General features: G+C 35.5%; 1 protein-coding gene across 5 annotated transcripts in view; it reads left to right on the top strand.

The window, feature by feature from the left end:
* The window catches only part of SOX5 (SRY-box transcription factor 5), a 1090517-nt gene that overhangs the window by 766231 nt on the left and 309130 nt on the right, over positions 1-15156 (top strand). For all 5 annotated transcript variants that reach the window (XM_061125136.1, XM_061125135.1, XM_061125134.1 and 2 more), the window contains one exon: positions 1613-1823. In XM_061125136.1, the coding sequence (XP_060981119.1) occupies positions 1613-1823 (211 nt within the window). The remainder of the gene's footprint in view (positions 1-1612; positions 1824-15156) is intronic.

Here is a 15156-nt window from a genome sequence, read left to right as displayed (position 1 = left end):
AATATAAGGGCTTCCACGCAGGCTTGGTGATAAGGAATCTGCCTGCCAATGCAGGAGATGCAGATTTGATCCTTAGGTCCGAAAGATCCCCTGGAGAGGGAAATGGCAAGCTTCTCCAGTATTTTTGCCTGGGAAATCACATGAACAGAGGAGCCTGGCGGACTAGAGTCCACAGAATCACAAAAGACTCAGACATGACTTAGTGACTAGACAACAACAACATACAAAATATACCCCCCCGAGTTACATAGATTGCCAAAGTTCTACTAGAAATTATGGGGGAAAGAATGTCTAAAGAAACACCAAAATTATGTTTACCTTTTGTAATTCGTGAATAGATTCTTTTCACACACATAACACAATCATGAAGAGGCAAAGTCTGCAAGAAACTTTATTTTGTAGGGCAAATGAGGCTTAATGTGCAAAATAGCAAAGAGTATCATCAGAACCAGTGCTTTAGATAAGGCATGGAATTGGAAAGATCTTCTGCAGAAGCAGAAATGAAATTGCACTATTCCTCTCTGATGTCAGAATCTCCTGTGTGTCTGATGCCTTCTTGAAAGCATGAGAGGGAGGTGGAGAACCAAATGAGGACCCTGCTTTGTTTAGGAGTACCATTAAGAAGAGGTGACTGCTTACAGTTAAATAGAAAATTGATATATGGAATGTTATTTGTTTAAACATTATAATACCATGAGAAGGTTTATTACAGGTGACCACTGCATTGGATGTTCATAGGAAAATCTAAGACTTTCAAACAAAAGCAAAATACATATATATATATATATATATATATGTTTATATATATATGTGTGTTTATATATATAAAGCAAAAAATTTATAAAATATATAAATATATATATAAAATAAATATGTAAAATAAATATATAAATATACTAATATATATTTATAAAATATATAAATATATAAATTTATAATATATAAATATTTATATATTATATGACATTTATATATATATATAAAATCAATATAGGCTTTGTAGAAGATTTCATTGCTATTTGAACTCAGTCTTGGGGAGAGAATCTTCTTATTTTTCCCTCTCCTGTGAATCAGTCTTTGTCTCACTCTGGTGTGAGGCTGTAATGTTGATGTATTCTTTCTGAAATTTCTTTATTCCTTTTGCTCCTGCACACTAGAATTTCACTTTTTAATGTTTCAACTGAATAAGCCATGGTGAAAGTTGCTCAGTCGTGTCCAACTCTTAACGACTATGTAGTCCATGGAATTCTCCAGGCCAGAATACTGGAGTGGGTAGCCTTTCCCTCCTCCAGGGGATCTTTCCAACCCAGGGATTGAACCCTGGTCTCCCGCATTGCAGGCGGATTCTTTACCGACTGAGTCACAAGGAAACCCAAGGATACTGGAGTGGGTAGCCTATCCCTTCTCCAGAGGATCGTCCTGACCCAGGAATTGAACCGGGGTCTCCTGTATTGCAGGAGAATTTTTTACCAACTGAGCTATCAGAGAAGTCCTGAATAAGCCATGTAACCAATTAAAATCAAAATGCTTACTGAATTTTAAGCAAATGTATGCATGTATATATATATATATATATATATTTTTTTTTTTTTTCCTTTGCTTTCTCTTTCAGGAAGTTGATGGCAATAAAGTTATGTCTTCATTTGCCCCACACAACTCATCTACCTCACCTCAGAAGGCAGAAGAAGGTGGGCGGCAGAGTGGCGAGTCCTTGTCTAGTGCAACCCTGGGAACTCCTGAAAGGCGCAAAGGCAGCTTAGCTGATGTTGTTGACACCTTGAAACAGAGGAAAATGGAAGAGCTCATCAAAAATGAGCCAGAAGGTAAAGGATTGCAGCCAAAACAGATTTGTTGCCAATCTCCTAATCTTAACGGTTTGGTTTTAATTTCCAGTTCCTTTCTCTGACACACTCTCAATGTTAGGTTGGAAGAGAGAGAAATGTAACACTATGAAGATGAATATTCTTTTTTTTTTAGAAATGTAAGTGCGTTTATCCCAATTTTATAAATCATTAATTCTTGTGTGATGTCTTCCTTTTTTTCACACATGAGTAAGTTATGGTTGAGTACAACTTAAAGATTCAGGAATAGAATGTGGCAGTGGAACCCAGGATAGTCATCGCCTACCTGCCAGATATCTGTAGTCTAGTTTCGGCATCTCAAACCTCCCCCCTGCCCAAGCCTGACCCGCCCCCCTGCCCCCCACTCCACCATCCCTGCCCAAGGCCATTTTACAACTTTGTTACATTTTATATTCTTTATACATTACACACTTCTTAGGCTACATAGACAGGTCAATTTTTTTGTATAATCCAAAATTGGTGTGGTTGGATGTAGTGTGTATTTGAAAAGTAGTGATTCTCTAACTCTCTTAAATGTGTTGAAGTTTCCATGTTTTAACTTCCAAGATGCCTTTCTTTTAAGATTTCATGCACTAAATCTCTTGAATAGTTACAGATAGTATCCTGCAGGTGATATGCTCATGGACTAATCTTAGCATTAAAGCAAACAAACTAATAAAAGAATTGATGCTTAACTGACAGCCATCTTTAATGCTACAGATATTCACTAACTTCTGTTTAAATCTGTGTCCATCCTAAGCATGGATGCCAGGTTGCACACAAGAACATGCCTCCTATGTCAGAGTCAGATGGGAAATTAAAACAAACAAACATAAAACAGTGATATAAAAAGACATACTTCACACCAAAAATATACTGCATTTATATACTATTTAACACTGAGTTGGGCTCATTTCTAGTCTGTTGTTAGGACACTGGTAAATTATATCTGGCACAAAATGTATGTTAACCGGTATTGGGAGTCGTGTGGTAATTAAATATTTCTGGGTCTCTACCAGATGCATAGCTGGTACATGGATTTTAGTTAAAATTTATGTAATTCACATGATCTTACAGTTGGAAGGAATTTTAGAGATAATCTAGTCAGCCAAAGACTTTTTGGCTCTAATCTGCATGGAGCTAAAAACAGGGCTTTGAGGAAGACCCAGACAACCTTTTTTCTTTTAATGTGCTGAAGTTTTTTCCGATATTGAAAATAGTATTTTCTTACTATAAAATTGTTTTACAAAACAGTAAAATTAAAAGGAAGAAAATAAAAATGGCCCCAAATCATAGCTTTCTGATATAACATCTTTATGATGCTTTTTTTGTCTTTATTTTTATATATGTTGTTCATTTTGCATGATTAACTTTCTGCATCCAAAATTATTTCGCATCTTCTATGTTGAGATACAGTATGATTAACTGAAGTCCAGAGTTCCTTCAAATTTCTTTAGTTGTCACTATGTGCTTTTCTGTTCTAGGATGTTACCAAATAACGGATTACATTTAGCTGTTTAGTTGTTAAGTCTCCTTGGGTTCCTTTTAGCTGCAACAGTTTCTCAGCCTGTTCTTGTTTTTGATGACCTTGAAAATTTTGAGGAATGCTATACAGACAGATTGTAGAATGCCCCTCTGTTAGAATTTCTCTAGTGATTTTCTCTGAATGAAACTGGGATTGTGGGTTTGGGTTGAAAGACCACAGAAACCAAGTACCGTTTGTGTCACATCATATCAAGAGTACATTCTTACTGTGTGACTTACAAATGCTGATGTTGACCTTGACCACCTGGCTGATGTAGGGCTTGTCAGGTTTCTCCTTTGTAAAATCTCCCCGCCTCCTTTCTGTACCGTACTCTTTAGAAGGAAGATGCTGTGTACAATCCATATTTACAAAGTAGGGAGCCTTGATCCCCACCCTTTACAGTGGATCATCTAGAAATTTATTTGGAATTATTCTTTATGGGCGATTTATCTCTTCTCTGCCATTTATTACTTTATTCAGTATCTTATATCAGTATTGACTCATGGAATTTTGTTAGCTTATTCCAGTTTTGTTCATGGCGGGGGTGGGGGTTCTTTCATGTCACTTTGACATACCACTGTGATTTTGCCTTTTTTTTTTTTTTTGAGCATTTTTTACTTTTTGGCACTGTAAGATCCTGCAGATTCATCTTGTATATTTCCTATTTATCATGAAAGCCCTAAGAAGCCCTGTTTTATTTTTTTTTTTCTTCCTAAGAAGCCCTGGTTCCTTTTATTGGAGAATGTTGTTAGAAAGCAAGATCTGGATATGAAGTGTGCTCTTTGCTACTCAAGTGTCATTGCTTCTGGGGCCTTGGCCTCAGTGTTTCACGTGAGCTCCCTTCCAAATGGGTGCACAGACTCTCAATTTCAAAGTATATGGCAGACTGAAGCCAAATGTATAATTCCTAACAGGAAATAGGGCAAAGACCATGCTTACCAGTTTGCTTAGCAGGATACATTCAAAGGTTTTGGAAATGAGGAGAAAATTATAGATACACAGTCAAAGGAAGAAAGATAGAGCATCCAAGGCAGAAAGAGTTAACACGAGGAAATATCATTATTGTATGTGGGCATTAGAGTGTTTTCATTATCATATTTTCTACAGCTTTTCTTTTTTTACTTTTCTCCCTAAAATATATTAAAAGCTTAGCTCAAGACTGACCTGTTATTGAGTAATATGAAGACATGAGAAAATACAGAGTTAGTCTTTATGGAAGAATGGAATATAACTTGAACATGCCAAGCATCTAAAAGCCTGAGTTCCAGAAAGATGGTGTTTGTATAAATACAAAACCACTAAGATGGTTTTATGTTTATGTACACAAGATTCCTAGACATGCTTTGAGTATGCAGAAATGTAAATAGGAGTACCTGTATTTATTTACTTACTTACAATTGGCATATAATTGATTTACAATGTGGTAGTTTCTGGTGTACCACAAATTGATTCAGTTGTACATATTTATACGTATATATTCTTTCCATATTCTTTCCCATTATAATCTATCACAGGATATTGAATATAGTTCAGTGTACTATACAGTAAGACTTTGTTGTTATCTGTTTTATGTATAGTAGTTTGTATCTGCTAATCCCAAACATCGAATTACCCCTCCCCCACCCCTTTCTCCATTGATAAATTTGTTTTCTATATCTGTGAGTCTGTTTCTCTTTTGTAAATAAGTTTGTATCATATTTTAGATTTCACATGTAAGTGACATTTTATAGTTTGTTGTTCTCTTTCTGACTGACTTCACTTAGTGTGATAATCTCTAGGTCCATACATGTTGCTGCAAATGGCATTATTTCATTCTTGCTTATACCTGAGTAATATTACATTGTATACATATACATGTGTATATATATATACCCCATCTTCTTTATCCATTCTTTCAATGTCTGTTAGTGGACATTTAGGTTGCCTCCATCTCTCAGCTATTTTAAATAGTGATGCTGTAAATATTGGGGTGCATGTCATCATTTTTGAATTAGAGTTTTCTCCTGATATTTGCTTAGGAATGGGATTGCTGAATCATATGACAACTCTTCCAGACTGTTTTCTGTAGTGGCTAAACCAACTTACATACCCACCAGTAGTACAGGAGGATTCCTTTTTCTCCACACCTTCTCTAGAATTTGTTATTTGTAGACTTTGTACTGATGGCCATTCTGATGGGTGTGAAGTGGTACCTCATTGTAGTTTTGATTTGCATTTATCTAATAATTAGTGATATTGAGCTTCTTTTCATGTGCCTGTTGGGAATCTGTATCTTTGGAGAAATTAGACTCACTTTTATTGATAACTAAATTTGCTCTTACGCAGATGGTTAAACTCTGTTAGGAGATACATATATCAAGGAGAAATTTATGTATGTATTATGTAAAGTGATCAGCTTAATCACCAAGAAAAAATGACTAGGCATAAATTTGTATCATAGAAAAGGAATATAATGTTAAAGGAAATCTCTTTCAAAAAAATTTTTTTTTAACTGCAAAGAAAGAAAAATGGAGAAACATATCTACGGAGATGTATAATAGCCTTTACAGCAAGTGGAAAGTTACATTCTAAATACTCTGATTCTTACTGTTTCTATTTTCAAATAGGGAACTGATGATTGAGTGTGTCATAGGGTGACTGTCGGGGTCATTATACAGACTGGTTAAAAACTCCATTAACTAAAGGGTGTATTTAAACAAGAGAATGGACATCAGAACCTGGCATCATCCAAGGGTCTGCATCCAAGTGACACTGCGTACAGTGTCTGCCCTGTGTGCTAGTAACTACAAATGATCTGTAGTTCTGGGATGCAACAAAAGGAATAAAGTATACAGGAAAAAATTAATGACAAACCAAAACATTGTTACAGTTCTGTGATTTGTGCAATAATATGGGGATGAGGAGAACGGAGAGCAGGTGAATGGAACTACTTTACAAATATCTGCCACGGAAAAATCTTTTCTTCCCTCAAGCTATTTTTTTCCCCATTGTTTTTCAAAGGCCATTAAAAGGAACAGCAGGTTGTGATGAAAATTTCATTAAGCCCTAGCTAAATCATTATGAGGGGGCCATATTCATGCCTTTGCTTCCTCTCATTGAGGGGAGAATGCAGATTTCAATAGAAAGTCTGTTTTATTTCCAACCTTATCCCTGCCAACAGCAAACTAGCAGAAATTCAGAAGTTACAAGAGAATGGTGTATCATGCAAAAGGAGGCTACCGAGGTAAAATGGTTAGAAAGAAACTTGGATTTACCTATGAGTTGAATAAAAATGGCTCTATTATCCCAGATAGCTTATCTTTTCAAGCAGTTAGTTAAAATATTTTAAATGATATAAACAGGTGAAGATATATTGATATATTTGTGTTTGTATCTTTTTCTTTCATCAGAATTTTTGCTTGTCTTTTACTTGAAAAGTTCTGGTGCTAAAGAGTCTCATTTATCCAGTGATACTTCAACTGATGTGGACCTGCCAAAATTAATTGTAAATTTTCAGTTCAAAATGTCTGATCTAGGTAATATATATTATGTAATATAATATATTGGTATTTTATATTTGGTAGTAGCTGTGCTTTATCAGTTGGTTTTTTAACTATCAGACTAAGGGGTTAAGAGTGACAGTGAAGTATTAATATCATATTATGTGATACATCATTCTTATACCTAGGTATTGAGTAAATGATATGTATTTGGGGGGAAATGGTTGTATTAAGTGCATATCTTTAAATAAAATGGGTTTCCTGGTGGCTTGCATGGTAAAGAACCTGCCTGCTCTGCAGGAGACCCAGGCTCAATCCCTGGGTTGGGAAGATCCCCTGGAGAAGGAAATGGCCACCCACTCCAGTGTTCTTTCCTGGAGAAATCCATGGCCAGAAGAACCTGGTGGGCTACAGTCCATGGGATCACAAAGAACTCAGAAAAGACTGAGTGATTTTTCACTTATATGAAATACTTTATTCAATCTTTACATAAATCTCATAACCAGGGCTACTATGAGAATCTATTTCCATTTCCGGAAATACCATACATATCATCGAAATCTTCTGACTTTTCTTACTTATTCCCATTTTCAGATGAGAAGACTGGTGATTAAGTATGTCACAGGGTGACAATCAGGGTCATCATTCAAACTGAAGTCATCTTTAAATTAAAATTAATTCCCTAAATCATTACTTTTACTGTTTTTTTCTGATTAGGAATTTTGCCAGTAATAATGTTACACTTTAGCATTTGTGTCCCTAAATTTCTTTGAACAATTGAATGAAAAGTAGTATTCAGTAATTTTCAGCTAAAGTGATTTCTAATTCCTCAATGGTGATCAAATTTCCTAAAAGTTTTAATTGAAAATAGCTCAGTTTAAACTGTTTGATTTTAAAATGTTATAGAAAAATGCCTTGGAAGATATCTTAAGAAAAACTTGTTTTAGAAGAATGTCTGGGAGCAAATGCCTTGGAAGATATCTTAAGAAAAACTTGTTTTAGAAGAATGTCTGGGAGCAAATTAGTTTGGCATATTAGAATTTCAGAATTAGAATGAAATGAAGACATATTTTACCCCTCTCTGAGAGAGAGAGATCTGAGGTACAGATGTACTTGAAATCACATGGCAAATTGGTGTTAAAGCCAGAGTAAGAACCCAGTACACATCCCACAGGTCCAGGTGCCTTTTTTTTCCAGTTCACTTACATCATACATTCTGGTATTCTTAACTCTCTTTGTCTTTATTTCTGCTTTTTTTTTGTTTAGAAATAATGTCATCACTTCATCTTTGTTTTAAAGAACATATCACTGATAATTAAATTTGAACAAATCTAAGACAACCAGATATCTTAATTTAGCTAATAAAACCAAGGTAGATGGGTATTTGTATATGTGTTCTCAAGGTTCAGGTAGCTATGGGTGATCTATATATAAATATGGATCAGCATAAATTTATGGGTCAGATCCAGACTTTAATTTTCCTTCAGACTTTAGGCTCATTAACAGTACAGGTGAAAATAATTTTTATCTTGACATGAACTTTATATATCTCATTTAAAATATAATACTTTTAGATATAATAATAGGCTTCATATTTTTACTTTTCTATATTAATGTCTATGTTACCTCCTATAACTTTTGGGAATGCCCTTTTCAGCTTATTTACATGTCTTCCTGTTTGAAACACAACAAAAAAATACCTTTTCTTGATTCCTATCCCCTCTATTTATAATTCTGTGTAATTCTTTTCCTCATTTCTCCAAGTCCAAGTTTGTAGAGTTACTTACATTCATTACAGTAATTTTTAAATATTTTTAAGAACTGTTATATGCTTCCCTCCATTGTTACAGTAGCACAACTATATTTTGACTATTTGTTTGTCAAATTTCTGCCCTGATATTAAACTCTATAAGAGTGAGTATTGTGCACATTAACTATTTAAAATATTTGTTGAGAGGACGTTTATACTACTTCAATATTGACCCATTGCTGTCTTGGGAAAAGAAAAGAAAGACCTTAATAAATATATACCTCATTTAATCCTCAGAAACTCTGAAGCTTGTATTATTTCTTACCTTAAAAATGAAAAATCACGACCTAATCACTTGATCATATTCTTGTAAGAAGGAAGAACTAGAATTAGAATGAGCCTCTTTTCCTTTGCAAAACTACTTGATATTGAACATAAGACCATATATAATCTGATGCCACCCTTTTATCTCCTTAACCTTACTTCCTACCTCTCTCTAAGGTACATGTTATCATATTGTCTTATTAAAGAAATTGCCTGCAGTTCTCTCAGCACTCTCCTATTTTTAATACTACTCTGCCTCTTCATATGCTATTTCTCCTGTCTAAAATATTCCGTCTTAGGTATCTAATGAATATATATTCACCTTTTAAGACTTACCACCTTCTCTAAATACCTTTGTTAGAATTTACTTTAGTCTATACTGCTAACACTAATTCATCTTTGTTAGTTCTGAGCACACTACCATCATTATTTATTTACCTTCTATCTTCCACAAGTATATGAACGTTGAGATGAAGAGTTCTTGGTAGTATCTGTGTCTCTCCACTTCCTAATAATGAACTTAGTACATATAGGTGATCGTGTTACCTGTGAATGACGTAAACACGCTAATTGACATTTTATCGCTAACCTTCCCCTAAAAATTGAATTGATTTCATTTACTGTCATCTTTCTTCGTGTCTGACTCAGTTAACCTCCGTGTTTCTCACATATATTTGTCCTCTCCATTCTTCTTGTCATTATTGAATCTTTGAGATCATTATTTTCAATTCTTTCTGTGATTTAGAGTTTAAAGTATTGTCCCAGATAACAAAACTAGATACTATAAGATCCAGGATACAAACTAAAATACACATCTGACAAAAACTTTATATGCTTTATAGTCTCAGTAAACTTTTAAATAACTGTTATATTGCTGATCCCCTGGAGAAGGGCATGGTTACCCACTCCAGTATTCTTGCCTAGAGAATTCCATGGATAGAAGAGCCTGGTGGGCTACAGTCCATGGGGTTGCAAAGAGTTGGACGTGACTCAGTATGTCACGAAGAGTTGGATACACTTCCACTTTTCACTACTTTTCACTATTGCTAATATATGGCATTATCTATGAATTTGTGGCCCCAGATTATAATTTCCCCCACTGCTACAGGCAAAGTCAAAAGTGAATTGAATTAATCTATGTATAATTTTCCAGAATTCAAAGCTGTAAATGCTTAAATGTTTCTTTCATAATGTTTCATCGTAATAGAGACCAGCACTCCTTTCTAGGGTAGAGCTGGATTCTAGAGTAGAGGAAGTCACTACTTCTTATGATGGCTTCAAGATGCGAACAGTTTACAGTTGAATATTGTCACTCCAGCACCCCAATCCTGCCCCCAGATGGTTTATCTCAGGAGGCCTGTAGTCAAAGAAGAGTTAATCGATTCAACACCTTCCTTCCTCCCTTCAGTCTTTCAAGGACTCTAACATATAATATTCCCTCAAGGGTAGAATTTTCAAACTCAGGATTCACGAGTTCCTTCAGAGAGCTTATAAATCCTGGCAATTGCACCCCAGTGGTGAAAATATGTGTTTCTTCATAGTTCTTACCTGACTTTTGAATGAGTTCATGATGAAAAAGAGGAACTACTTTGTGAGTCGGTGATTGAGTTGTAGTCCGGGTTCTGCCACTGATTGCTAGTCTCTGACCAGTTTTGAAGCAATCACCTACAAGTATTTAGCAATATTTTGGAATGTCATTGTATCGATTTGGCCACATTTGGGGGAATGCAGCTTTTAATTTTAAATAAGGATTTCTTTGCATGAAACAGATCGTCTGTGTTATAGTTTATATTATAAAAGACATTCTGTTTACTTGCTTTTAGGTTGCTATCGTAATTGTGTTAATGTAACAGATATCTGTTGGCAACGCTAACTGCCCTACTTCCATCATAGGGTGTTGAAGGAAACAAATGAGGTAATGCACCTGAAAGTACTTTATAAATGATAACCAACTTGGAATTGTACTAGTGATTGTCATTATCACAACTTGACTGGTTAGAAACATTGCTAATTTAGGTGTACCAGAAACATTACCTAGCTCCAATGATGCTCTCCCAGGATATTTATGAGTACTGGAAAGTTCTGACTCAGACCTGCAAAATTCTGAAAATTTAGGATATATAATCCACAGCAAAAACAACAAGCCCAATATTCAGAAAATCCTGGGATAGCAAATTGCTTTGAAGTTTATTTATATAAATTTTCCTAAATCCTTGTGGTTAGGCAAGTTTGTACCTGAAGAGTTACTTTTCAAAAAGAAAGAAGATTTCTCTATATGGATGAAATTGCGAAGTGTGACCAACATGAGACTAGGAAGCAATTTAACATTGGATTTGTGGGTTTCTTTTTTCTTTTTTTTTTAATTTATTTATTTTAGTTGGAGGCTAATTACTTTACAATATTGTAGTGGTTTTTGCCATACATTGATATGAATCAGTCATGGGTTTATATGTGTTCCCCATCCTGAATCCCCCTCCCACCTCCCTCCCCTTCCCATCCCTTTGAATCATCCCAGTGCACCAGCCTTTGAGCACTTGTCTCATGCATTGAACCTGGACTGGTGATCTGTTTCATGTATGATAATATACATGTTTCGTGCTATTCTCTCAGATCTTCCCACCCTCGCCTTCTCCCACAGAGTCCAAAAGACTATTCTATATATCTATGTCTCTTTTGCTGTTTCGCATATAGGGTTGCCATTACCATCTTTCTAAATTCCATATATATGTGTTAGTATACTGTATTGGTGTTTTTCTTTCTGGCTTACTTCACTCTGTATAATAGGCTCCAGTTTCATCCACCTTATTGGAACTGATTCATATATATTCTTTTTAATGGCTGAGAAATATTCCATTGTGTATATGTACCACAGCTTTCTTATCCATTCGTCTGCTGATGGACATCTAGGTTGCTTCCGTGTCCTGGCCATTATAAGCAGTGCTACGATGAACATTGGGGTGCATGCGTCTCTTTCAGTTCTGGTTTCCTCAGTCTGTATGCCCAGCAGTGGGATTGCTGGGTTGTATGGCAGTTCTATTTCCAGTTTTTTAAGGAATCTCCACACTGTTCTCCATAGTGGCTGTACTAGTTTGCATTCCCACCAACAGTGTAAGAGGGTTCCCTTTTCTCCACACCCTCTCCAGCATTTATTGTTTGTAGATTTTTGGATAGCAGCCATTCTGACCGGTGTGAGATGGTACCTCATTGTGGTTTTGATTTGCATTTCTCTGATAACGAGTGATGTTGAGCATCTTTTCATGTGTTTGTTAGCCATCTGTATGTCTTCTTTGGAGAAATGTCTGTTTAGTTCTTTGGCCCATTTTTTGGTTGGGTCATTTATTTTTCTGGAATTGAGCTTCAGGAGTTGCTTATATATTTTTGAGATTAATTCTTTGTCAGTTGCTTCGTTTGCTATTATTTTCTCCCATTCTGAAGGCTGTCTTTTCACTTTGCTTATAGTTTCCTTCGTTGTGCAAAAGCTTTTCAGTTTAATTAGGTCCCATTTGCTTATTTTTGCTTTTATTTCCGTTACTCTGGGAGGTGGGTCAAAGAGGATCCTGCTGTGATTTATGTCAGAGAGTGTTTTGCCTATGTTTTCCTCTAGGAGTTTTATAGTTTTTGGTCTTAGGTTTAGATCTTTAATCCATTTTGAGTTTATTTTTGTGTATGGTGTTAGAAAGTGTTCTAGTTTCATTCTTTTACAAGTGGCTGACCAGTTTTCCCAGCACTACTTGTTAAAGAGATTGTCTTTTCTCCATTGTATATTCTTGGCTCCTTTGTCAAAGATAAGGTGTCTGTAGGTGTGTGGCTTTATCTCTGGGCTTTCTATTTGTTCCATTGATCTATATTTCTGTCTTTGTGCCAGTACCATACTGTCTTATTCTTATTTGTATAATAAATGTGAATGTATACTGAAGAAAAATATAATTGAGGGTTTCCTTGGCCCAAAATTTCATAATTTTCTAATATTTTTAGCTTGCTCTCATTTGTTCTTCCTTTTGTCCCCTATTTTGATTTCTTCTTTTCATTTCTTTTGTGTGTACATGTGGGTATGTGTGTAGTCCTCCTTTCAGATCCCACATATGCTTGGTTTTATTTAGCATCTGTCTCTGTCACTGTTCTTCCTTCTTAGAGTATAACGCCCACACCTCCGAAATTGTTACACCATGATGAGTGTACCCCTTGTGTGTAAGATACTGCTTTTTTTGTGAAGTTTTGTTTCTGTTAGAACTAGACTTTATCCTTTTTTATAGAATTGGGACCTTTTCTTAAAAAAATTATTTATTTTTATTGAAGGAAATTTGCTTTACAGTATTGCATCGGTTTCTACCAGACATCAACATGAATCAGCCATAGGTTTACCTGTGTCCCCTCCCACTTGAACATCCCTCCTTCAGAAAAATCTTTGCCACAGTTTTATATTACAAGACCCTAAAATCACAACCTATTTCCAAAGTCACTCAGTGTTACTTCACATGAAGCAGTTCATTGATTTTAGCACAGACTTCACAAAAAAGTTAGTTCTCTTTTTGTAAGAACTAATAAAATAATAATGGAAAAGAAATCGCAACCCAGTCCAGTATTCTTCCTTGGAGAATTCCATGGATCGGAGAGCCTGGCAGGCCCTAGTCCATGGGATCGCAGTGAGTTGGATGCAACTGGGCAACTAATATACACACAGTAAAATAATGGAATGAGTTTGAAAAAGTATATATTGTGACAGATCTCAGGCCTTCACCGTCAGAGTCATCTACAGACCAGAGCCCATCACTGGGTGAAGAAAATGTTGGGAGTTTTATTGTCATTAATTTGTGTGTGTGTGTATGTGTCTCCCTCTTTCTTTGTTTCTCTCCAGCAGCTACAGCAGGGAATTTTGCTCTATTAATTAGAAAAACTTCAGTGGATATCACTCTGACAACATGCAGTCAGTATACTACATACTCTCAGTGGCAAATGCTAAAAAACTTCCACTTGAACTACCTGTGTACCACTTCAGAGATTGGATTGGACACTTTTTTAAGTTTGTAATTAGATGATAACTCATAACCATCTAGTTACAAACTTTAAAAAGTGTATAAATTGTTGGTCATGAATTATATTCTTTTAAAACTGAAAAATATGTATGAATATTATTTTGTTGTACATCTCTTGATATTTGCTTCTGTCACATCTATTGAAAATAATTTGATTTAGTGGCTTGTACCTTCCATGGTACTTTATGTGTGCTTCCCTCCCCCCCAATATTTATGTGTCTTTTAATTTCAATTACAAATGTGTTGACATATAGACCCATTAGATTCTCTAAATGGATGTAAAGCCTTTTTTTTGGATAGAAAGCTTTTTTTGCATGTTTTAAGTTGTATTTTAGGGGTCCGAAAGTAGGTATTATAAGCAGTGTGTTTTCATCCATGCCATGCTGCAGCATCGTACGTAATTATTCTGTGGAAAAGACAGGTCCCTAGAGCATGATATTTGGCCTTGTGAACATCCCTACAGGCATTGAATGTTTGATGTTTTGAGTTTACATTACAAATCACAATGTCTGCTCTTTTATTTTAAATGTCTGTTGTTGAGCAGCCCTTTAGAATTTAAATTGAACCATATCATATTAACAGACAAGTTGAAACTGAACTTCAAAATTACCCCCTAATTTTACCAACTTTTTAATTATTATTTTTATAGGGAAATCATGGCAATTGGCTTTTCTATATTCAAAATGCCAAAGCATTCCATTAAATTAAGCATAGTGCAATACACTTTGAAATTCAGTCTTGTTTTAAAACCACATTTGATGAGGTGGGAAAAATAAAAAGTGAACGAATCAGGGGAAAAGCCTAAAGATACTTTAATTGGCGGAGGTTTGAGTTGCTTTTGTTTAGTTACTTACTGTCCTTTTGACAAAGTACACGTTGAAGAGGCTTTGTAAGTGCTGTTCCACTGAAGGACAAACAAGGATACTTTTCAATTGAGCCCTTTTAAGTTTTGTTCCTCACACTCCCGCTGCTGTTGGAGGCTACTCCTAATGCATTGTGGCTCCGTGTTCGTCTGCAGTCTGTCACTGGAAAATGTCTCTCTTCTCGTTGAGCGTGCTGGAGTCTAACCTCCAGGCTCCCTTTTGAAAGGCATCACTGTATGGAAATCAACACTCATAAAATGATGATAAAGAAAGAGTTTGTTTTTTAAAGGTCAGGACAAGAAGACACCCTCAAATGTTGTAGAGCCTATTTCTTCCAGAGT

This window comes from Dama dama, chromosome 22, assembly GCF_033118175.1.
Source record: "Dama dama isolate Ldn47 chromosome 22, ASM3311817v1, whole genome shotgun sequence".
Classification (NCBI taxonomy): Eukaryota; Metazoa; Chordata; class Mammalia; order Artiodactyla; family Cervidae; genus Dama; species Dama dama.
This window is presented reverse-complemented; position numbering and strand designations above follow the sequence as displayed.